The following is a 25973-nucleotide window of genomic DNA, read 5'->3' as shown; positions in this document are numbered from 1 at the left end:
CATTGGATTGGTCTATAGAGAGGCCTGCTGACCTCAAGCTCACTTTAAAACAACATTCAAAGGACAAACTACACTCACACCAAGACAAGAAGATGACATCAGCAGACACCTTACCCAAGATGCTGGACCTGATTCGTATGATCATTTATGTTTTCTTAACTTCTTCAACCTTTACATACAGATCAAATGTCTTTCTATCAAGGGCATGATCCTATGCTAGTTTTCAAAATCAATCCAATTGTTGGGTTTGTTGCCAATTACCTATGTCTAGTACTTCTTGGTTACTTTGGTGAATTTCTCACTTCCAAGGCACTGACTGGCCAGCCCTTAGGAAACTGATTTTAGAAGAAAGTAAGCTCAGGCTACTCTTGATATTACTAGATGGGATCCTCTCACCTGGCCAGTTAATAATACCTGCTCTGACCCTGGCCATATATATGAATTTTCTTTTAGGGTCACTCAAGCTCAATCAGAACAAGAAGCTAAGTTTCAATTAAAAGTTGTAACTTCCCATTTATTAGAAGGAAACCTCCCACAATTATGGGATTGATTTTTGTAGTTAACACTATGGCTATGGTCATTTAGTTTAAAAGTTCCTCTCTGGTGGGAAAAATTAAATGGTACCAAGGATGGTCATCCTCGTAACATTAGGAAATTTGGGTGGGTGCCTTATGAACAATGCCTACATATTATTGCCCTTAGAGATAGTGACTGGTATGGAACCAAATGGGTCAGATGACCAGGGATTCACTGGGCTGTGTCTAATTGGATCTGTGATACTAGTCCATGGGCTTGCACTGGGATAGACAGGAAGATGAACACTAGGACTTCCCTGGACTCAGGGTCATATACGCAACAATTTAGAGATGACCCCAGCCGATTTACCATTAGTACTAGCCCAATAACAACCAATCTACCATTGGTATGAGCCTGACAAGTCAAGAAATCTGTATTTCACTGGTATGATTATTTAGCAGCTATTTTTGCGCCTTCAGTATGTTACATTCTTCAACAGGACTGGAGAATGTAATCAGCCAAACCAAAGCCTTAGTAAAATTCACTCAAGAGGTTTTAAATAATGGTAACCAAGCAAAGAATGTTCACACTGCCACACAGTTGTCCTCATCTCACACACTAGCAAAGTAATGTTCAAAATTCTCCAAGCCAGGCTTTAATAGTATATGAACCGTGAACTTCCAGATGTTCAAGCTGGATTTAGAAGAGGCAGAGGAACCAGAGACCAAATCAGAAACCAACATCTATTGGATCATAGAAAAAAAGCAAGAGAGTTCCAGAAAAACATCTATTTCTGTTTTATTGACTACATCAAAGCCTTTGAGTGTGTGGATCACACCAAACCGTTGAAAATTCTGAGAGATGGGAATACCAGACCACCTGACCTGCCTCATAAGAAATCTGTAGGCAGGTCAAGAAGCAAGTGTTAGAACTGGACATGGAACAACAGACTGGTTCCAAATCAGGAAAGGAATACGTCAAGGCTGTATATTGTCATGCTGCTTATTTAACTTATATGCAGAGTACATCATGAGAAACTCTGGGCTGGATGAAGCACAGGCTGGAATCAAGATTGCCAGAAGGAATATCAGTAACCTCAGATATGCAGATGATGCCACCCTTATGGCAGAAAGCAAAGAACTGAAGAGCCTCTTGATGAAAGTCAAAAAGGAGAGTGAAGTTGGCTTAAAGCTCAACATTCAGAAAACTACGATCATGGTATCCAGTCCCATCACTTCATGGCAAATAAATGGGGAAACGATGGAAACGGTGACAGACTTTATTTTGGGGGGGGCTCCAAAATCACCACCATGGTGACTACAGCCATGAAATTAGAAGATGCTTGCTCCTTGGAAGAAAAGCTATGACCAACCTAGACAGCATATTAAAAAGCAGAGACATTACTTTGCAAACAAAGGTCTGTCTAGTCAAAGCTATGGTTTTTCCAGTAGTCATGTGTGGATGTGAGAGTTGGACTATAAAGAAAGCTGAGTGGTGAAGAATTGATGCTTTTGAATGGTGATTTTGGAGAAGACTCTTGAGAGTCCCTTGGACTGCAAGGAGATCAAACTAGTCCATCCTAAAGGAAATCAGTCCTGAATATTCATTGGAGGGACTCATGCTGAAGCTCAAACTCCAAAACTTTGGCCACCTAATGCAAAGAACTGACTCACTGGACGAGACTCCGATCCTGCAAAGACTGAAGGCAGGAGGAGAAGGGGACGAAAGAGGATAAGATGGTTGGATGGCATCACCGACTCAATAGACATGACTTTAATTAAGCTCTGGGTTTGGTGATGGACAGGGAAGCCTGGTGTGCTGCAGTCCATGGGGTTGCAAAGAGTCAGACACAACTGAGCGACCAAACTGAAATGAACTGAACCAGGCTATTAGCCTACCGAATTCTGTCTCTATAATGAGAAAAGTGCTAGAAGACCACATGACATTTGACATCCTTCAGCAGCTCAGGGAGGCACTTGTGCCATAACTCAAACTGAAACCTGTACCTGATGAATCCTCTAACACATTTAATGAATCATATGAGAAACCACATTTCTGCCTTAAGTGACCCATTTCCTAGTCTTGACGATCTCTTGAAAAACTGATTTGGCATGGGAAGTTCTTGGCTTAAATATTTACTTATAATTCTAATTAATGTATTAGCTATATTATTTGTATTTTGCCTGTTTTACAAGACTATTGTTCCTTATATTACCAACTGTGTGACTGAGCTTCCAATAAATATAATGACTAGGCAACTTGAAGCAACTGATCAAATATATGGTTCCATATGAGATCAATTACTGTAATAGAGTGATTCTTGATACAGGAAGATGCTACAAGAGGGAATTTTTTCCTGGACTATAACAGACTAGCCAGACAGATGATCCAACATTACTTTTAGCTATTGTTTATAAGACCTAGTCCAATAATAGCATATTGAGTGGCCTTGCAGCAAAATCTCTGCCAGACCCAGGAATAAGCCTTCCTAGCACCAGTGGACAAAATGGTCATAAAATGCCTCTCAAAGCATGAACAAATTTATTACCATGAGGGGGCCCTAACTACAAACTGGCACCTACCATTGGCACTTGCCATCCACCTCTACAAGGATTAAAGTGGGTGCTGCTGCAGCTGCTGATTTCCAACACTCCCTAAAAGGAGTTCAGGGTGGAGAGCAGAAATGAAGCAGGCTATCAGCAGGACTGATGTTGAAGCTGAAACTCCAATACTTTGGCCACCTGATGCGAAGACCTGACTCATTTGAAAAGACCCTGATGCTGGGAAAGATTGAGGGCAGGAGGAGAAGGGGATGACAGAGGATGAGATGGTTGGATGGCATCACCAACTTGATGAACGTGGGTTTGGGTGAACTCCGGGAGCTGGTGATGGACAGGGAGGCCTGGCGTGCTGCAGTCCATGGGGTCACAAAGAGTCGGACACGACTGAGCAAATGAACTGAACTGACGCTCTGGGAAAAATTGGCAGAACAGGTCTTCAGGTAGATATTTTCAGGAGCCAATTTTATGAGCCCAATTCTTGTGTCCTCTCATATCTAGAAAAGCACTCAGATGGTGACAACTGCTCATGACTAGAAGAAACCTTTTGCAAAAAAAAATATATATATATGTGCTTATTTCCATATTTCCCCTTCAGCAAAATCACATATATACTGACCTTCACCCTACCTCTTTGGAAGAGTTTCTCAGGGCTATCTGAGATACTGTCTTCCAGGCTATAGTCCTCACATTTTGCCCGAAATAAAATTTCATTCACAACTCTCCCATTATGCACTTTTTTTAAGTTGGCAGTTGAGATTCCCATATCACCCAGTTACCTCACCATCAACTAATCAACAATACTTGTGTATGAGCTGACCTTGCACCCTGTGACCCTCTCCCTCACAGTTTCAGAAACCTGTCCCTGAAAGCCATTAGGGAGTTCGGGTCATGTGAGCAAGGCGCTTGCCACCCTACAATAAACACGATACGTTCCTCCACCGCAATCCAGGGTCAGCAGATTGGCTTTGCTGCACATTGGGCAAGTGGAACCAAGTTTGCTTGTTCAGTAACAACAGTCAAGATCCAACCAGGAAAACAAAGTATTAAAGGGAGTAATTTAATAGGGGAAAACTGGTTACACAGGTAACAAGAAAACTGAAAAGTCAGACATGACAACAGCAGGAAATCATTAATACTTATCTTGTCATAAAGGACAAAGGACGGTCACCAGTCATCAGCTGGAGTTGTGCAGGGGAAGCCAGTACCAAGGAGTGAGGGGAGCTAGTACAGACAAAAGAAACAGATACAGGGAGATACCCTCTTTTCTCCTGCAGTGCCTCCAAAGTCAGCGACAGAAGAAAGCCTACAGCGCTCAGCCTTGCCTCCCATTCCCAGTGCTTCTGGGGCAAGTAAATCAAAGATCTGTACAAGAATACACTGCTGTAGTACTTAACTGGGTTGCACTCTACATCACAAAGACTTCCATACCATCATATTTAAATTCACAATAGACACTTTAAAAATAGGTTTTTCAACCGAAGGCTTCAACATCTACAAAGGCTTTACTGCACTCAAATCGACAGCTGTGTCAATCAGGTCAACGTCCGTTTGAGTGCCTTTGCTGTCCAGGTCCAAAGAAAAGGGAGATAAGAGAGAACTTGTCCTCAAGCTGCTGGCACTGCCTTGAACAAATAAACTTTCACAATTGGGATAGATGAGAACTCAGAGAAAGTGCACCTCAGTGAGAGATGTAAACAACAAGAGGTGCAGCTTACTCTGAATGTCTGAGAACAGGAATTAGCCAAGCAGAAACCAGAGAGCAGGGAAACCACAAGTCCTAGCAGACACCCAGATGGCTGTGACCTACATAACAAGCCAAGGAACTTCAAGGAGGTTCTGAAAAAAGATCAGAAATTAACCGAGCCGTGAACAAGCGCTTCAGAATTATCTGATGGGTCTGGAAACTTGTACCCGGAGGTGCATCAGAAGCATGACAATGTGGGCCAAAATATACATATATGACCTGGGGCTTGAAACAATATTGCCAGACCTATGCTGAAACGGGTAAGAGAAGAGAAGCACATCAGTGGGAGTGGGCGGTTAACTCTGCTTCAGCTCTGTAGCATTCCCAAAGAAACCACTTACGACCTGAAGCGTGAGCTTCTTAAAACATTAAATTAAAAATTAAGTTATAGATTAGCATAGTTTAAGACCGTATACCCTTTCCCCATTTCTCCCCAATGGCCAAATATTAGAAAACTACAGCACAGAATCACGATACTGATAACCGTAAAGTCAAGACACACAAGTTTCTTTCATTTATAGCCACACGAGCTCACGCCCCTCAACTAACTTCTAATGCTAATATAATTCACCCAAGCCCTGTCCGCGCCTACAGCGGACACTGAAGAAGGTGTCCGGATGCTACACGCAGGGGTACAGCCGCGGTCTCAGCGCAAGTGCCAGTCGAGACCACGTAGGCAGTGGAACCACAAGCCCCGCCCCTTCCGTCCCGGCGGACTAACAGCCGCCCGAGGTCCGAGCAGTTTCCAAAGCCGACCGAGTAGAGCCGGAAGTGGGAGGCTGCACCCCCCCCCACCTCGCGACTTCGCGGAAGCGTCCATCCAACATGGCGGACCTCAACCGCCAGCTGCAGGAATATCTGGCGCAGGGGAAAGCGGGCGGCCCTGCGGCCACGGAGCCACTGCTCGCCGCGGGAGAGGCGAAGGAGTCCGCGGCGGGGGCCAGGGCGTGGTTCAGCCGCGTAGGCCTGCGCTGGACGTGGACACAGAGCCCCGCGGAGCCGGCGGCGGGACAGACGTGCCTGCCCAGCGTGACGCGCACTCAGCGGCTGGCGGCGAGTGGCGTGTGCCTGCTGCTGGCTGCGCTCTGCTTCGGCCTGGCCGCACTCTACGCGCCTATACTGCTGCTGCGCGCCCGGAAGTTCGCGCTGCTGTGGTCGCTGGGCTCGGCGTTGGCACTAGCAGGAGGCACACTACTGCGAGGCGGCGCAGCGTGTGGACGCCTGCTACGCGGCGAGGAGGCACCCTCGCGGCCCGCGCTGCTCTACGTGTTTGCGCTAGGCGTGACGCTATACGCGGCGCTGTGTTTGCGGAGTACGTTGCTCACAGCGCTGGGCGCCTGCGCACAAGTGGCCGCACTGCTGGCCGCGTTGCTGGGCGTGCTTCCTCGGGGCGCGGGCACCGCTCTGCGCATCACACTCGGGCGCTTGGGCCCGGGCGCCGCCCTCGCCAAGGCGCTCCCCGTTTGAGGCCCGCGGTCCGCGCCGTCGGAAGGACGCAGAATCCGTCCCCAGGATGCGCCATCAAGGGGACACGGACAACCGGCTCTAGGCCCACCGCCAGCCAAACCAAGGACTGCGCCTGTCCGTTCCCAGACCGCACGGGGTAGAAGCTGCTCCTTTACTGTGCCAGCGAACTGTAAACTGAGACACAAGGAGTTTGGGAAGCTCCTCGATTTCTGCATTTTGTGCTACACTCGGCAGCAAGTGCTGTGAAAACCAGATTTTGTTTTGAATTGGTGATAGGACGCTATGAATATTAGTGATAAATTGTTTTTGCGTTAACCGTGGTCTTAGATTACACTCAGTAAAAAGAGGAAATAGCTTTTCCGTTTTGATTGACTGCCCTTATTTTCCCGGATTTGTCTTTCACGTTTTGTCACCTAAAAAAACCCAGGGGTAGATCGCAGTAGCTTAGTTCCACTAAACGTGCTTTCTTTCGCTTTTGGAAGATTTTCCCCTTGTTCTTCAACGTGAGTGTATCCATAGGAGTTAGCAGATTAAATGCTGACTTTAGCCACTGTAATTTTTTCAAGTGCTTTAGTTAATACGGTTTATCTCAGTTTTCTCTTATTTTGGTGAAATTGTTAACATGAGGTCTTATAAAATTAAAGGACAGCTGGTTCTGCATTACATAAGGAAACCATGGACCAAGAAGCATGGTATCCAGTAAGGTGCACGTAAATGCTCAGAGGTCCAAGGACAGAACTCAGCTAAGGAAATGCCTGGCAGACAGGAAGATAATTCCACATCCAGTTATCCTATTGGATGGAAACCGTGGATTTCTACAGGGTCGTTTTTCATTCCTAATGTTATGATGTGCTTTTGAACCATAGTTTACACTTGATATTCTGATCTTAATGGAATGTAAGGTGCTTTTCATACCTAATTGCCAAATTTTCTTCATTTTTAGATTTAGCACCTTGGTCTAGGACTTACCTTAATTTATTTCCAGAAAGAATGGGCTCAGTATTCTGGTTAAGTCCATAAATAAAACAACATTTTTTCACTAGCTACATATTAACTGGGAAGTAAACTGTATTTAAGAAGTTTTAATCCTATGCCAGTGGTTCTCAGTTCACATGAGAGTTACTTGAGTCAAATTTCAGTTCAGTCAGAATCTCTGGGTGGGGTGAGGGGGAGATTGGCATCAGTATTGTTTTTTAAGCTTCCCAAATGATTTCCTTTTTCTGCTAAGGTTGAGAACAACTTGAAAGTAATTGTTTCCTGGGACTGGATTAGCATTGCTTAAACAGGCTGTCAGGCAACAGAGTTTTGCCTCTTCCTCCAGCCTCAAAATTTATATTTATAGGTCTTGATCAGTGTCCAACAAGCCCTGCTCCAAGTGGTCGCTGAAGTAGACTTACTCCCACCCCCTTACTTTGAAAGAAGGCTGCTTTCCCCCCCATCAGTTAATAGGGTTACCTGCCTCAAGAGGCACTTACTCCCACCCCCCTTACTTTGAAAGAAGGCTGCTTTCCCCCCATCAGTTAATAGGGTTACCTACCTCGAGAGGCACTTACTCCCACCCCCCTTATTTTGAAAGAAGCCTGCTTTCCCCCCCATCAGTTAATAGGGTTACCTACCTCGAGAGGCACTTACTCCCACCCCCCTTATTTTGAAAGAAGCCTGCTTTCCCCCAGTTAATAGGGTTACCTGCCTGGAGAGGCACTTACTCCCACCCCCTTATTTTGAAAGAAGCCTGCTTTTCCCCCCATCAGTTAACAGGGTTACCTGCCTCGAGAGGCACAACTACTAGGTGTTTGTAAAAGCAAATCCACTGTTTTGGGGGAATGATTTATTTTTTTGACTGGAAAGTGTACCACTGGCTGCTTTCTCTAACCCCTAGTTAAATCTGTATTTTAGTTCTAAATTTTAGGCTGAAGATTTTACCGCATTTAGCCCATTTTTATATTGATGCTATTTTTAAAAATTGTTTTTCCAGCATTTTCCCAAGAATTCACTGTCAGGAAATCTGTTTTTATAAAATTCAAAGCACAATATATTGTATGTATTTTGACAGTGATGATTTAAAATGCAGATATATACATTAAGTAATAAAAATGTTGAGTTTTCCGTTTTCTCTAAATGAATTCATTCTCAAAATGCAACCTGGTTATCTGCTTACTGAGGTAGTGTTTTTGGAGTTAAAGCCTTAAAATCTTATGATAAAGTTTTTAGCACATGAGTCTCAGAAAAAAAAAAAAAAAGGAGCCTAATCTCTAGAAAAGGCAAAGGAACCAGAGATCAAATTGCCAACATCTGTTGGATCATAGAAAAAACAAGGGAATTCCAAAAAAACATATACTTCTGCTTCATTGACTGTACTAAAGCCTTTACTGTGAGGATCACATCAAACTGAAAAATTCTTAAAGAGATGGGACTACCAGACCACCTTACCTGTCTCCTGAGAAACCTGTATGCAGGTCAAGAAGCAACAGTTAGAACTGGACATGGAACAACAGACTGATTCAAAATTGAGAAAGGAGTTCATTAAGGCTGTATACTGTTACCCTGATTATTTAACTTACATGCAGCGTAGCATCATGTGAAATGTCAGACTGGTTGAATCACAGGTTGGAATCAAAATTTCCAGAAGAAATATCAACAACCTCAGATATGCAGATAATACCACTCCAATAGCAGAAAGTGAAGAGGAGCTAAAGAGCCTCCTGATGTGCGTGAAAGAGGAGTGTGAAAAACCTGGCTTAAAACTCAACATTCAGAAAACTAACATCATGGCATCTGTCCCATCACTTCATGGCAAATAGATGGGGGAAAATTGGAAACAGTGACAGATTTTATTTTTTTAGGCTCCAAAAAGACACTTGCTGCTTGGAAAGACGGCTATGACAAACCCAGACAGTATATTAAAAAGCTGAGACATCAGTTTGCTGACAAAGGTCTGTATAGTCAAAGCTATAGTTTTTCCAGTAGTCATGTCTGGATGTGAGAGTTGAACCATAAAGAAAGTTGGGTGCTGAAGAATTGATACTTTTGGGTTGTGGGGCTGGAGAAGATTCTTGAGAGTCCCTTGGACTGTAAGATGAAACCAGTCAATCCTAAAGGAAATCAACCCTGAATTGGAAAAACTAATGCTGAAGCTGCAATACTTCAGCCATGTGATATGAAGAGCCAATGCACTGCAAAAGACCCTGATGCTGGGAAAAACTGAGGGCAAAAGGAGAAGCGGAAGACAGAGGATGAGATAATTGGATGGCATCACTGACACAATGGACATGAATTTGAGCAAATTCCAGGAGACAGTGGAGGACAGAAGAGCCTGATATGCTACAGTCCATAGGATCGTAGAGTCAGACACAACTTACCAACTGAACAACAATAAACTGTCTATTATGGTTTTGTGCTCTGGATCCCTTTTTATCCTCTTGGAATTTGATTACAACTTCTTTTTAAGCTATACCAGTAGAGGGCATGGAGAAGGCAATGGCACCCCACTCCAGTACTCTTGCCTGGAAAATCCCATGGATGGAAGACCCTGGTGGGCCGCAATCCATGGGGTTGCTAAGAGTCGGACACGACCAAGCGACTTCACTTTCACTTTTCACTTTCATGCATTGGAGAAGGAAATGCCAACCCACTCCAGTGTTCTTGCCTGGAGAATCCCAGGGACGGTGGAGCCTGGTGGGCTGCCGTCTATGCGGTTGCACAGAGTTGGACATGACTGAAGCGACTTAGCAGCAGTAGAGGGCAAATAAAGAATATCCACAAACCTAAAGCAATCTTGAGCCTCCTATAGGTGTGTTTAGAGCAAGGTGCTGATAAATAGGATGTTTCAAATTGCAAAGTAAAGAGAAAATCTCTTGAAGCCTCTAGGTTCTAACACCCTAAAAAAGGCAGTGTTTATGTGTGGTAAACATTTTATCTGCATAAGCAACTTAGCTTTTTACCATTTTTTAAATTAGTGGAGAACCAATTAGAAGTTTTTATATACGCCAACTATGTCAATATCCCTTTTCTAAGCAACTACTGACACTTTCCAGCACCACTAAATTTGTCAAATAAACTTGTCTCCAGTGCCCAGCTGAAGTTGTCGAAGTAGTGAGGGTGACCACAGGATGTCCTTTGAAGAATAAAAAAGACTTTTTATAAAAACAAAGTAAGGGGTCAGTATAGAAAGTATCCTGGGGTAATCTCAAACTGAACTTTTGGCTTCCAATTCAAAGTGGGCCAACTGTCCTATTCATTTAAAACTAAAAGAATCTGTTGTGGATGAGACCTTCCTGGCTCACTTTTAATTGAACAATCCTCCGCCTTAAACACTGGTGTTTCCACAGAGCTAGTGTGGAAGAGGAAGACATTATTTAAATTTTGCAGAACTGTTTTAAGAAAGATTTTGATCCATTCCTTTTCAACTTAAAACCATTTTGAAATGATTTACAGTATTCAAAAGGTATGTGTAGATGATTTCTAGCTTATGTTCCTCTAATCAGAAAAAAACAACTCAAGGCTAAGGTGTAATTACTAGAAGATGCAGCCAAGGGAGACCTCTGCTTGGACATCCAGATTTTTTTTTTCTTCAGTGTATAATTTTCCATTTGCCACAGCAGGTCTAACTAATAAGGCTTTGAATCTAACTTCAAACCACATTATAGTTTTGAAGTATTTTTCACTATGCTACAAAAGTAAGTGTGACAGAATGGCTAGATAAGAATTTGTTTAAAAACAAAATTCACAGATGAGTTAATTTAGATGACTTAGAGATTCCCATCAAGGATGTTCACAAATGTAAGCAGTAGTTGTACACCTCTCAGCAGACCAGATGCGACGGAAACTAAAGGTTTCCTTAAGGCAAGCACTTGACGACTAGTTGTTTTCTGTTAATTCTTGCGTAAATCACATTCTGTATTCATACAAAAACAACTTAATGTTTTTTCTCTGACAACTGTACATATAGAAACAAATTTTCGATTGGACATGAACTTAAATTTGTGGAGGTGCTCCATGTCTTGTGACACTTAAAAAAAAAAAGATTCCAGCTTTTATCTTCACAAACCCATGTGGGATTTCGGGCAGTGAGGGTGGACAGGACAAAACAAGGCCAGCTACTCTGGGTCGCCAGCAGCAGTCTCTTCATCTTGAAGACCTCGGTAGGGGCTCCTGGGATTCAGCTGCCCAGAGAGAGTTCAGGGCCACACGGTGCAGGTCTCCTTTTCTTTCTCTTGGAAAGTCCGCAGAAGCTCTTAAATACTGTCCAGAGAGGCCTAGGGGGTTTGAGCCCCAACTTCTACCGACCCCTCCCACCCCCCCTCGAAGCTCCTCGCCTTGGTGGGCCAGAGTTCATGTTACTCCCTCTACCCCAGTTACTGCCACTCCGGCCCCCTCTAGAAGGGGTACCACTGCCTGGAGGGCCCCCAAAAGGTTCATCTCTGTGGTATCCATCATGGTGGTCTCCATCCAAGGAGCTGGAACGTCCGGACTTAGGCACTCTCTGAGAAGGTCCTGGGCCCCCTCGGCCTGAAATGAAACAGTGGTTTTACATGTGACTTTTATTTCAACTTTTTAGTAACTCCTGGTACAAACATTTACTCTACGATGACAGACACTGCAACATTTGCCCCCATGAAAAGAAAACCACTTCCAGACCATGTTCCCCAAAGTCTTTGTGACTCTGGCCACAAGCAGAGCTCCTTCTAAAAACAAAGGCACAGAACCTGAGAGAAGATAATCCTCCCTGCCCCTGACAACGGCCCCGAGGGCTCAGAGCAGTCTTTACCAGAGCACATCTGCCAATCAGAGCAAGAGTCTCACAGATCAGCAGAGAAAGTGCTGGGACAGTCTGAAAAAGAGCCGTAGTGGAAAACGTGAACAAACCAGGCACTCCTGGAAGCAAGTGGAGGAGACCTGTGCAGAGACTGAGCTTGCAGTCATCCACTGGCTGCACCACAATTGGGAACATGTATCTCTGCAGTCTAAGCCCTGGAGGGTAAAGGACCCCTAGTACCCCAGTGTGGGGTGCCCCAGTAGGGACAGACAGAACAGGCATACACTGGGATGGGGCTTCCAGTAACCCTGAAGCCTTCCTGGCAGGGCTGTAGCACCCACAGCTCCCAAGCTGTAATCACCAGCCTCACTTACCTTTGCCTCCTCGATCCTCAGAAGGACCTCCTGGGGCATCCATTTCTCTGTGCTCAGAGGTTCCCGGCCCATCATGCCAGGGGCGCTTTCGGGGTGGTAAAGATGCCATGTCCATGCCTTGGAGAGAAGAGGACCGTTCTCTGCTAGCTGGGGAATGACCGTCGTGAGGGGGATGATCAGGGCGGGGAGCATCACGGAAATGTTCATGTCCTGGCCCTAAAATAGGAAGCACAGATCCACAAGGCTAAGAATCTGACAATCCCATTATATTTAAGTACGTTCACGCATGCTCAACTGCTCAGTCATGTCCAACTCTTTGCGACCCCATGGACTAGCCCGTCAGGCTCCTCTGTCCATGGGATTCTCCAGGCAAGAATACTGGAGTGGGTAGCCATAACCTTCTCCAGATTCCCTGGAGAATAACCTTCTCCAGGGAATCTGCCCAACCCAGGGATTGACCCAGATCGCCTGTATTGCAGGTGGATTCTTTACCGCTGAGCCACTGGGGAACCCCATATTAAAGTACAATGTGATCAAAAGAAGACAGAAATTATACTGTTAAGCAGCAACTTGAAAACAAATATTCATTCACGCAAGAAACATTTCCTAAATACCCGCCGTAGGCCAGTGACATCATGAATACACAGAAAGGTCAAGATTAGGAATCAACACACCCCCTAAAATAAGAGGAGTTGGGAAGGTCCACAAAAGTGATTCTCAGATTTTTTAGTTTCAGAACGTCTTCACACTCTTAAAAATTATTGAAGACCCCAAATAGATTTAATTTATGAGAGTTCTAACAACATCTGCCATGTGAGAAATTAAGACTGAGAAAACTTTCGTTCATTTAACTATATTTTCCAAAAACAAAACTGTTTAGTGAAAAGAGTGGCATTTTGACAAATCTCTTTAATATCTGGCTCAGCAGGAGAAAGTCCCCACCTGCTCCTGCATTCAGTCCACACTGTGGGTTAAAGATATGAAGACAACCCAGCCTCCCAGGGAGAGGTGAGCTGCTGAAGAGAGAATGCAGTGGACCCCTGGGAGAGTCCTCAGACCACACTCTGAGAACTGTCGGTCAGAGCAACCCTAAGGCACAAGCAGCTCTATTGCCTTACCTGGCTCTCTATTTCCATCCCAGGAGTCTGGTTTCCGTCCTCCTTCAAAGCGAGGGAACTCATCAGGAGTGGGAAGCAAACCCTTCCTTCCTCCTACACAGTGAAACAAAACACCACCACAGTCACAGACTATTCCAGGCGTGCTCACAACCACCTAACTCTTCATCCCTGTCCTTCCCAGAGCCATGGTTCTCAGCTCACCTCGGGGGGTACCCCGACCTCGACCTCTGAGATCCCTTCCTCGGGCTGTTTCGTCAGAAGCATCAAAATTCTCCTCTGGTCCAAAGTCTTCGGGCCCAGGAAAGCCATCTCTTCCTCTGGGGGGAGCACGGCCCTCATGTCTTGGGGGTGCTCCTCTTCTGAAGCTGTTAGGGAAAATCAACAGCATATCCATCTAATGGAATACCTTGTAGGTCGAAGTTCATGTTTCAAAAAAGCCTAATTATGTGAGGAAATATGATACAATGTTGAATGAGAGAAAAACAAAACAAAATTAAGTATTTTTTAAAGTACCCATTTTATAATATGGCAGGTAAATACGGGCAAGAGGGCAATGTACTAAAATGTGGGGTTATTTTAATTTTCTTTTAGGCTTTTAGGAATAACAGTGAGCATTTTTAAAGTGCTTATCTCATGCCAAGTGCTTTACAGTGTATTATTTCATTTGTTCTATCGTCACAACCACCTTATGAAAGTGACTATTCTACCCTTGAGTATTTATTTACACAGGACTCAGAGAAGTTAAGTCACTTATTTAAGGACACATGGTTAAGTGCTGGGATTTAAACTCAGCCAGTTTTGACACTCAGTGCAGGCTCTTTACCTCTGCCTCCCAAATATTTTTCATTTTACCATTCACATTTTTATATATAAACATGGCTTACATAATCAGAAAAAAAAAGCGGGGGGAGGGGGCAGAGATCACTAGAGATCATGCCTACTCACTGTACTTGACTTGTTTGGGGGCATCTGTTCTGCCATGTGCCCTGGTCCACCTCTCTACTCAGGGGCAGGCCTAGGGGCCATAACCTGCACCAGTGGCCCCAGCCACACCTGACCGATGGACAGGAAGGCATCTGGTTTGTGGGTGGCTCACCACTGCCAAGGTGACCATCTCATGCCTGGGCTAGTGGACCATGTCACCACCTCTCAAGAATTCTGAACTGGGAAACTAAGTGGGCCAGGAGTGCTACTGAAGCAGGACCATTAATGAGGGGTGCCAGAGCTGCAGCAGAAGCCTGTGAGGAAGCAGAAAGAGGGGCCTGCCAGTAGGAAAGGTGCGTGAGCAACCAAGAGAGGCCACGGAAACTGGAGAAAGGATCAGAGAGGGGCAAGGGCTTAGGGCCCACCAGGCCTTCTGCTTTCTCCCGAGTTTCCATTTGTTTATCTTATACTCCAACATTTTGAAAAATTTCATACAGAGCAACAAATGCCCAGACATTCTTCACCACAATTCATTAATCGGTTCTTAAGATTCTGCCACACAAACCTTGTCTTTTCACTATCTATTTACTAATTCACTTTCTAAGCCTTTTCAAAACCAGCTGTGACATAATGCTTCACCTCTTCATCCTTCAGTAGATTTCTTCTAAGAATAAGGACTTTCCCCTACATAACAACACTACTATCATTCTAAATAACATGTAATAGTGTTTAATACACAATCCAATTTTAATTTCTCTGTCCTCAAAATGTCCGTTACAGGTGTCTTTATAGTTTTCAATCATACACTGTTTTTCAGCGGTCCCATCTCTTTGGTCTACTTTAATCTACAACAGTCCCCGTCTTGTGTTTTATCTTTTGTGACCTTGACTTTTTAATTTTTATTGGAATAGACCTTGACATTTTTGAAGGGTCCATACAGGGGTTTTACATACCATTCCACAATTTGAATTCTGATTTTCCTATGATTAGATTCAGGTAAAACGTTTCTGGTAAAACTTCTTATACCTTCACAGTGATGCCAGTCTGTCTCACTGTTTAGGATGTAAAAGTGATATGGCAACCAAATTTCACTGTTGTAAAGGTCCACTTTCTCCTTTGCAATTAAGTAATCTGTGGAGTGATACCTGGGCAGTGTGAAAATATACTGATTCTCCACAATCCTTTTATTTGATGATGGCTTTCCGTATCTGCTGAGGATCCTTCCCTGAATTAATTATGACACTGGTTGCTTAAAATAAGTGATTTTCTAAGTCTGCATCTGTAACTTGCTGTTTTACTGTAAAGAGCTTTCCTTGTTTCACTCCACCATTCCAACGATCTAGATGTGTTCTTAACACCTGTTTTGTAACTTAATGAGCCGTGCTCCTGCAAGCCAAGGAGGGGTACTCCAGATGCTGGGAATTTACCACTCAGGGTGAGGGCAGAATTGACAGGGGCGAGAAGTGGAGCAGGAGTGTCAGCAGAGGGCGCTCCTCCCCCGAGGCAGATTCAGGGAGGAGTCCCCACACATGGCAGGACTCTTCTCTTATCCAGGCATCCATTAGACAACTGCTCTGACTACAGAAGGACAGAGGAAATCTAATCTGCCCTAGTTAGAAAATAGTTCCTGTTACGGACTAAATGTTTTTGTCCCCTCCACAAAATTCATATGCTGAAGCTCCATCCCCCAAAGTGACTTTGGAAATGGACCTCTGAGAGCTATTTAGGTTAGATGAGGCTCTGCAGGTGGGGCCCCATGATGGGATATATGCTCTAATAAGAAGAGATACCACAAAGAGCTTGCTCAGTCTCTTTCCATCACGCAAGGACAAGGGGAGACGGTGCCTGTACGCAAGCCAGGAAGAAAAATCTCACCAGAAACCTACACTGCTGGGCCTTGATCTGGGACTTCTAGCCTCCAGGACTGTGACAAAAATCAATTTCTGTTGTTGAAACCCCTCAGTCCGTATCTGTCAGCTGAGTAGTGTATCTGCTAACAAGCTGACCCCTCTAAAATATATCTCCCTCTGTAACAGATTCATGTATTCAACAGTCACTGGGCACCCACAGGGCGTCACCACTACTGCGCTAGGCTCTGAGGACCTCCCTTCAGGAATGTGCCACGGTTTTGAGAGATACAAGTGATACACAGATAAATATATCACTTCATGTCAAGGACTGCTAAGTGCTCTGAGGAACATAAAGCAGAGGAAAGGGACAGGAAGAAAGATCCAAGTGCAGTGAGCCACAAACACCTAGGAGACTGTATTCCTGGCGAAGGAAAAAGCAAGCACAACATGAGCAGGATACGCCTGGCATGTCAGAAGAGGAGTACAAACTGTGAACAGCACAGTGTCTAGGTGTGGGGCTGTCACTGACAAATGAAATAAAACACAAACAGAGTAAAATCTAAAACTGTGCACAGACAGAGATTCAAGAAATCAGTGAACGTTATGTTGGTGCCAAGGCCACTGGAAATGGGGCTCCTGCAGACATAAAAAGCCACTTCAAAGAGTGAATTCTTGGATATCATTTAGTGAGCTCTTAAATCTTTTTATTAAAAACTCCCCTCCAAGAGCTGCTTCCCTTGACCCCTCCGTTTCACCCTCCCTGGACGTGTTATCAGCCACTCTTTTCTAACATACCCATGAGAACGGAGATCACCAACCTTCACCTCAATTACCTACTAGCAACAATCATAGAGTGATGAGAAAAGACGTGGGAGAGATGACTGCGGCAGGAAGACAGGGGTGCTGCGCAGCAGAGCATGGCTCTGCCAACTGGATGGCCAGACCGGGAGCTGCTCTTACACGTACCATCCATGGGACCTCCCAAAGTCAAGCAACTGCTCTCTCAGTGGCATCCCTCACCTGTGCAGGCTGACAGTAACACCTAAACTCACAACTCACGGCAACAACTGAATGAAGTAACATCTGGCACACAGCAAATAATTATTATCATTGATTATTTTGAGTCTCACTTGAGATTTCACTAATTCTTTTTACTCCCTACTTCCTCTATTCCTTTTTTTACCCCAAACAAGTCAAGTGTCCAAGCCTGACCTCAGCCTATTTGAACAGCAAGATTATTCTTCAGCTTGATTGCATTTTGTTAAGATCTTTAAGCAATTACACAAAAACTATCTACTCAATAATTCCTTTATTCTCTGTCTAGATGTCTCATATTTCATCATTCTAACCAAGAGAACCTGGAGATTTCTATTCAAATCCAAGTAACTTTATAGTACACAGGCCCACCCATCTGTTTAAAAGGACCAAGAAATAAGCAAAAAGATTTCTAAACTGCAGAGATAATAAAGAACCACACAGATGTTAAAAGGCATATTAGGTCTAAACACAAAACCTAGAGAGGGGAGGGCACTCTTCCCCCAGTGAAGGAGGAGAGAGATCCATGTGGACAGAACAGACGGGAAGCTCCAGGGAGGAGGACATGGACCCATACAGTGTCTGGCCCACCTTTCTTCTCTGCGCCCTCGGAACCGCGGGTCCTCAGGGTCCCGGGGGAAGCGGTCGTCTCCAGGTCTGCGGCCTTCCCACGCCCCTGGGGGGCCCCGGGCTGCACCCCGGGCATCCCCCTCACTGAACTCCCTGTGGTCAGGGGGGAATGGAGGCCCAGGGCCCCCACGCCTCCACTTCTCTTCTTGTGGTAAAGGGCCTCCTCGCCCCTCAAATTCTCGTAACCGGTGGCCAAAGCGCTTGTCAGGGTGGAAGTCGTCTGGTCTGCTGAAGTCATCAGGGAATTCGGGGTGAGGGCCACGCCTATCAGGGGGACCCCTGCAGTCCTGGCTGCCCCGGAAAGGCCCCCTCTCGGGACCGTGCTCAGGGCCGCTGCTCTGCTCGTGCCGCCTCTCTGACATTGGGCCCATGTGATGGTTTGGAGGGCCGCGCGAATCACCTAAAGGAAACAAAACTGATGTTTACCTTGTCTTCCAGGAGTCCTGTCAACACAGGTCTGATTTTCAGCATCTTAAAATTTCAGAATGCAGTCTTTTATTGAGAGTGTTTTCCCTCCTTGGTTCCCAGCGTACTTAGGAGACAAATGTCTCTAAGGCATCATATAATGAAAAGAACAAGGGTTTGGGGATACAGATTTCAACTTCATCAATTCACTGGCTAAGCAACTCAACAGCCGCAGTGAAGGCTCATTTAGAACACAAGAACATCACAGGTATAAGGATAAGCCTCCCTTCCTGCCCCCATTCCTTCAGAGTGTTGCTGGGCCCACTGCTCCACACCCAGGGAACTCATGCTGAAGCTCGGCCAGGAAGCCAAGTAAACAAATTCACCTCTGCACTTGTAACAGCCTGCAAAGCCCACCACAGGGCCACTGGGCCCACACTGCCCTGAGGTCTTTCCTTTAACTCCTAGTCCATCTAACCTGATTTGTTAGCTGATGCTTTGATTCTTAACAAAATCCTCTGTAGTATACGTGGAAGCATGGGCTTCTCTAATAACTGCTGGGTGCCCTGCTGTCCTTCAGTTTCAGGGTTTATATAAACACTTTTTCTGGATTCTTCATCACAGTATCATCACCATTCTTCACAGTGTTTGGAAATTAAAGCTTTCTTTTAATAAATATTTTAATATATGCTGTATAGTTACTGAATAAAAATGGAAAGAGACCAATTACACTTTGTTTATCTCCCAACTGTAAAGGGGTTTGTTTTCCTGGCTACTGAATGATGACTGCAGCCATTGTAAATGTGCATCTCTTTTCTGTCAACATACAATTTAAATCAAATATTTTTTTAAGGTACGTAGCTAAACGGACACTCTTGCTTCTAACTTCTAAAAATGTCATCCCTGCACTTTCCCAGCTCATGACTTTTACTGTTTTTTCCCAGCAATAAAGACAAACTTCCTTTCCTTACGTCACAGTCGTAATCCTTACCCTCCCAACACCTTCCTCTTTCATTTTTACTCATTTCTCTTAGCCATTTCAATTCCTCTTCATCATTCAACATGGGTAAAAAACTTGGAAATCTCAGTAGAAAAATACACCATGAGAAGTGTTTTCCTTCTAAAAACATCATTAGACAAGTCTCTTCTCTTTAGCTTTTTCCATCCCCTCTGCCTACTTTCCTTCCATTAAGCCAGTCCTCCCACGCTGAGGAAAGTGTCTTCTAAGCTGCCATTTTGTTCAAATACCTCAAGGCTCATTTCCTCCTGGTAAACAGCCCCTCACTTCCCAGTGTGATCCTGCAGCTAATGGCTCATTCTCTGACTTCACATAGAGTGGTGTGACCTCAGACACTGCAGACCTTTGACCTGAGGAAGCTGAACACATCCCATTTGGACTTACCCATGAATAACAATCCTCCCATTACCTCTACCATGCTTAAAAGTACCCTGGCTCCTCCAAGGAAAGAAACCCACCACTACAAATAAGAAGGGATGTGGCCGCCGGTGAGCGGGCGGCGGCGCTGGTTAATCCAGTGGGGGATGGCAGGGCCACCTTCTCGGCTCCCCCTTCTCCCTTTGGTCCCTGGGAGGAGAAAGAGAGGAGGAAGAGGAGAGGGGTGGGGGTTGGGGGGCAGTGAAGAGAAAAGGGGAAGAGCGAGGAAGAAAGGGAAGTAGGTGGAGACAGACACAGGTAGGGGAGAGGGAGAGAGGCAGGCTCTCAGTTTGCTGATGGCTGTACCTTGTGGGTAACAGACTTCTTTTCTCAGGGTCCCCAAATCCAGAGATTGGCTCTTGATGCTTTCTTTTTCCCTGGTGGTCACCACTTCCACTTGGTAAGACTAGAAGAAACATTCTCCTAATTCTTTTACCTCTCCCTTCCTATTTCTAACAAATCGCATAAATTCACAGCTAAGCTTTAAATTCCCAAAGCCCCGGGGTTGAATATGCTGACAAGGACTTTGCCTAATCTGATCAAATCTGGGCAGAACCTCACATGTACTACAAGGTGCTGTGGGCTTAGCCAATTACAACCGAAAAGGGGTCTCTTTCTCTGCAGTGATGTCTCCACGATATTCATGATTCTCTGGTGTGTTCCTCCGTGAAAAGGCAGCAACTCCATCCATCCACGTCCCTCCCAGCCCCACCCTCTAACTGCCTCCAGCCGCTGCCCCTCCCCACTGCACTCCTGCTCTTCCCACACTCCTGGGAGAGCTGAACACCTTGCAAAACAAGATGGTGGCTCCTGCACGTGCCCCCTGTTGATACTCAGGGTTGATTCTTAATGTCCACAGAGCCTACACTGAAAATTCTTAACTCTGCTTTTCACAGTATCCACAACCTGGGGCACAACACACTGGAACACAGCTTTCGTCCTCTCAAAGGTACAGAACAATGCCACCAGGAAACACTGCCTGACACAACTTGAGGGGAAGGAGGGATAATACTAGAAACACTGCTAAAACTGAATTCCTTATCCCATCAAAAACTCAGACCGAAACAGTTCAGTTTTCTGGCATGCTAAAAAGATACACTTGCATTGGATTAACACAGGAACCACTCCCATTCCCAGGAGGACAAGGCTGGCTTGCAGCACAGGCCCTGCTCTCCTGGTGGCTGTCCAAGCGGTTTCATCTCCCGCCTCTGGTAGTGAGGAGTTGTGCCCACCAAAACAAATCTATGAAGACAGCATAAGGCAAAGCTATGACCGAATTGACTATGCTCTTATTTTTCCTAGAGGTTCAAATGATCACATTCTATCAATTACTTACCAGTAAAACTATTGAAAAATTTACCCAAAGGAGGTAGAATATAATCTCTTATTCAGCCGAGCAGATATTTACCTTTGTTAGGGCCAGGTCCTTGTCCAGGGTTAAGAGGGGGGATGCGACCTTGTGCTCCCTGCTGCCCTAGTCCTGGTATCAAGGGTGGGGGGCCTGCATTCTGTCCTTCCTGAAAAGATGTGTTTAAAGCGGGGGTGTGAAATCAAAGGCTTATGCTTCATGAACAGCAATTTTATCATAATGTGACAAGATAAAAATACTACGTTGCCGCAAATCTTCCAGCAATACATAAACAGCTAGCAGAACCGTCCTTATATTGGGGGAAAGAAGATATTTCTCTGACCATAATAAAAGGAAACATATATTTCAAACCTGCTGATAGGTTTATTTAAAGCTAGATCTTCAGTTGTAATTCCAAGCCAAAACCTCAATGGAAAGTCGGAAATCATAACATAAAAACAACACTACACAGAGATGGAACTTCTGGCAAAAGTAAAGACCTGGAGACCTTCCAGGACAGGTAAACTCTGCTCTTGCATCCATAATCCCTTTCCAGCTACAGAAAATAATTCATCCTCTCAAAAGGTTATGACTAGGTTTAAAAGATGGGGGCAGGAGCATAGGAAAGGGCCCCCTGCTGAGCAAGGCGCTCACTCACTGCTCTCTCCTTTCACTGCCTTCTCTCTACTGGCTAACTCCCCTGAGCCCAGCACCCACTGCTCGCTAGCAGGGCTCCTGAGTTCTCACAGCTTCTGTCTGACATGTACTTGCTGCTCTGATCCTCATAACCTCCTTGCTCTGCAGCCCCAGAGCTCAACCTTAGCTTGTTCCTAGTCCTTGTTCCACAGAATAAATAATATTCTGTATTTTTACCTAGCCATTTCTAAATTCTGATTCCCCACACTGTCCAGTGATCTTGGATCTGGACTCTTGACAAATAATCAAATATACATCTAGTCATTCCTTCATATAAAAAATGCATTAGTGACTGAACCTACCATCAACAGCAAAACTGCTTTCACATTTCAAACTAGCTACAAGAGCAGCCTCGGCAGGACTCACTCAAGCTCCGCAGTTAAACACTGCCACCATGGACTCAGTACCACTAACGTCCACACGCCTTTGTGTCCTGTGCCTTTTACTGGAGGGCAGCTCTTTTCAACATCTTTCATGTTATCACCTTAACACTTGAAAGCAATTCCATTAAATTTAACCAATTATAATGATTGGCTTAAATAACTGACCTGATCAAGGTGAAGAAAGTCAGATATCAGCATAAGAAATATAAGCAAAGCTTTTCATCAGACAACTTCTGAGACGTGAAATGCCCTCTAATGTATTAATCCTCCATTTTCACTCCAGTATTTCTACAGGTAAATTAAATTTTAGAGCCATTTTGCTTTTCATGTCTAAAATCTTCTACTATATGATACAATAAAAACATTAAATTGTTCCCACAGACCTGTCCTCTGGAATCTGACACGTTTATATAATTTCAGTCGCAAAGTGATAGCTAAAGTTCATCATATTTTTAGCCTACAAAATGAAAGCTGTTCATTCACTAACATAAGGTTAGGTAGGTAAATATTATAAATATTTATAATATAAATATAATATAAAAACTCCGGGAGTTGGTGATGGACAGGGAGGCTTGGTGTGCTGCAGTCCATGGGGTTGTAAAGAGTAGTACACGACTGAGCAACTGAACTGAACTGAATATAAAAAACACACACAAATATACACTGTATTAATAAAATATAAAATATTTTTAAGTTTTAGGACAGTTCTGGATGGTAAACTTAGATTTATTAAACATCCTAAGTTCTGAAATGTGCCCAATAAATTCTGGAAATAGATTCAAATGCCATCAAATTCTTCATTGCTATGCCATTTTTAACTTCTGGAAGATGTGCTGAAGAGGACCATAATCTAGTTATTTTAATTCGGTGAATCCACTGGTCACCTTCACATCACAGACACTCAGAGGTGGTGTATGTTCTACACACAGCATCCACAACAGGCCCTCTTCGGCGGGAATCAAGTGCTTTTCAAAAGGTGAAGACCCAGGGAATCAACAGTGGTTCATTCACTCACTTTGGTCCATGACTGACTTCAAGGACACAAACAAAGTTGTTCTTACCCAAATAATTCTTTCAGACTATGAAATTCAGTAAAACATAAAAACCCACAGAGCCAAACAGTGCCCATGCATTCTTCTGTAATTCGGCCCAAGAAAACTGAACTTCCACTACCTCTCAAGCACAGCTCAGCAGATGGGTTTAAAAAAACTTGGCTGACAGTAACAGAATTCTCTAAAGAGAGCCAAGAAAATTTCTGCAAAAATACTTCCTCTTGAAAATATTCTTATACGTGAACTAAAAACAATTTGAATAGAGTTTCATCCAAAGGGTCACCATTTGAAAACATGCAATTCTGAACTCATATCTCTAAAAGTATTCAAGGAAATGAAAATAGTGAGAACATAGTCTACAGTATATTCAAGAGTTAAACATCCCAGACTATCTTAAAAGTAGAGCTGGCAGGCAGTGGCTCAGTTGTCTGGAAGCCCATGAAACACCAGCCTATGAAATAAAGAGCCCAGAAAAGGCAGCAGAATAGACCTGGAGCCCCCATGCTCCCTCCTCAGCACCACAGCTCTTTTAGAGCCCTGAGACAAATATGAACTGTATTCAATCGGGAGTTCTTCTGGAAGAGGCTGAGAGTAAAGATTCTGTTGCAATATATTTAATGATCTACTTAATTACTCTTTCTTCCTTCAGCCATGATGCTATTCTCAAGCCACTGTCACTACCTGAGACGTCTACACCAGCTGTTCCTTCCTTTCACAGCATTTTGAAGTGCTGCCTCAGTGTGGAGTGTATTTTCCCAAAGTGTAATATCTACAAGTTGGAAATAAGTAATACCTGGTTGAAGGGGGCCCGGGGCCCATCACCTAGCAGAGCTGTTTTCTGCTGCTGGAATGGTATTGGCCCTTGAGATGGATGTGGCCCTCTTGCCGGGTTCTGCTGTCCCTGAGGTCCAGGGGGCCCTTGCATGCCACCCTGGGGTGGAGGTCCCAAAGAGCCCTGGGGCGGCCCCTGCTGACCTTGTGAGCCTGGAGGCCCCCTCAATTCCTGGGGAGGGCCCAGCATCGATCCTTGGGGTGGAGGGCCCTGCATGCCTCGCATCTCCTGAGGACCTCGCATCTCCTGAGGGCCATGTCCCAGCAGTCCACTTGGAGGATGAGGTCCTCTCATCTCTTGAGGTGGGTGACCCAGCATCATCCCTTGGGGAGCAGGACCCTGGTTCTCTCGGGGGCCTGGAGGACCCTGCATTCCTCTTGGATTCAATCCCATCAGAGGTCCCTGAGACACAGGACCTTGGATCCCTTGAGACCCTGGCCCGCCTTGTATCCCGTGAGGATGGGGAGGTCCTTGCATTCCTCTGGGACCAGGTGGTCCCTGCATACCTTGAGTACCAGGAGGTCCCTGAGGGCCCAAGTGACCCTGGGGACCAGGTGGGCCTTGGGGGCCTATGTGACCTTGTGGGCCAGGTGGGCCCTGAGGACCCATATGACCCTGAGGACCAGCATTACCCTGGGGTCCAGGTGGTCCTTGAGGTCCCAGAGGGCCATGAGGTCCAGGATGCCTTTGTATTCCCTGGGGCCCATGCATGTCCTGAGGCCTTGGCAACCCCTGGGGCGGTCCCTGGGGCCCTTGTGGTCCCATGAATCCTTGCGGCCCCCCACCTCCCTGATGCAGTGGAGGGCCTTGTGGTCCCATTTGTCCCTGTGGTCCAGGGGGTCTAAACTGTCCCTGTGGACCTGGAGGCCCCATTTGAGCCATGTTCATTGACAGCTGCTGAGATGGATGAGGCTGTTGAAAACCTTGAGGAATCTGAGACATTGGACCTTGTCCTGGAAAGGGCTGGGGTCCCAGGAGAGGGGTGCCAGATGAAGGAGGAGGCTGAATCTGCTCAGCCTGTTTCTGTGCAAGTCTTTCAATTTTAAGTTGCTAGAAAGAAAGAGAGAAAAGGCATGCTAATAAATATGACATTATTACTATCACTTAGTTTGGGGAATCTCAAAACAAACATAAAGACATTATTGATTGACCTCTTAATGCCCCAACTATAACTAGAATCCATATGATATTCATATGTTCTGAAGGTACTCAGGCTTCCAGACTCTAAAATGCTTCTTTCCAGGTGCTGGGAAACAGCAGCCAGGACTATTCATATCCATCTTGATCGGGGAAAGCACAACAATTTACTAGTGTTTTATCATTCTAAGTAGCTTCCAAGGTAGAAAAAAAAAGAACAAACCACCTGCTCTAAAGCTAACAGAAAATTCTTTTATCTATGGATAAATATGTGACTCCAAATTGAAACTGTTGGTTTTACCTTGTCTATTAAAAATGTATGTTCAACTGAGGTCTACTCATTGCTTGACTGGTCTGGTTTTAAAAGTCTTAGAAACAGGATTCTGCTAGAAACTAGCTTCCTAATGTAGCAATAAGAAATTATACTGCTCATCTGACCCATGTAAGAGTTCCTTTCCTTCTCCTCAAGGGCAGATCAATAAAAAAACATTAACCACTACTTTCTTAGATCATCTTGAATTCCCTCAAAAGTGTCACGCACCTCCAGAAGTTGTGGGTTAGTATACTGTAATGTGGCCATCTCTTGTTCGATTTCTGCTTGTGTTTTTTTCTTCTCTTCCAATTTAATGTCTTCTTTTCTGTCATTCAATACCTCGTTTGGGGCAGGAATTGGAACTTTATTTTGCATCCATGCCTTGGGAATGAAGAGAA

At 44.8% G+C, this 25973-nt stretch overlaps 2 protein-coding genes across 6 annotated transcripts in view; one reads left to right on the top strand and one right to left on the bottom strand.

Annotated features, from left to right (window-relative positions):
• The first annotated feature begins 4999 nt into the window (after nt 1–4999).
• Nucleotides 5000–8401, top strand: SFT2D3 (SFT2 domain containing 3). Its single transcript, XM_027554754.1, has one exon. The coding sequence runs from the start codon at nt 5647–5649 to the stop codon at nt 6286–6288; it is 642 nt and encodes a 213-aa protein (XP_027410555.1). The 5' UTR covers nt 5000–5646; the 3' UTR covers nt 6289–8401.
• A 2621-nt stretch (nt 8402–11022) lies between these two features.
• The window catches only part of WDR33 (WD repeat domain 33), a 108654-nt gene continuing 93703 nt past the window's right edge, over nt 11023–25973 (bottom strand). For 2 of the 5 annotated variants that reach the window (XM_027554686.1, XM_027554696.1), the window contains 8 exons: nt 25804–25956; nt 24087–25175; nt 21223–21331; nt 17936–18374; nt 13737–13900; nt 13536–13628; nt 12418–12633; nt 11023–11796 (listed from right to left, as the gene is read on the bottom strand). In XM_027554686.1, the coding sequence (XP_027410487.1) occupies nt 11567–11796; nt 12418–12633; nt 13536–13628; nt 13737–13900; nt 17936–18374; nt 21223–21331; nt 24087–25175; nt 25804–25956 (2493 nt within the window). In that variant the 3' untranslated portion in view covers nt 11023–11566. The other 3 variants (XM_027554677.1, XM_027554704.1, XM_027554713.1) reach the window with 3 other exon arrangements.

The sequence above is a fragment of the Bos indicus x Bos taurus genome, chromosome 2, assembly GCF_003369695.1.
Source record: "Bos indicus x Bos taurus breed Angus x Brahman F1 hybrid chromosome 2, Bos_hybrid_MaternalHap_v2.0, whole genome shotgun sequence".
NCBI classification, from domain to species: domain Eukaryota; kingdom Metazoa; phylum Chordata; class Mammalia; order Artiodactyla; family Bovidae; genus Bos; species Bos indicus x Bos taurus.
Note: the sequence above shows the minus strand (reverse complement) of the source record. Positions and strands in the feature narration are given on the sequence as shown.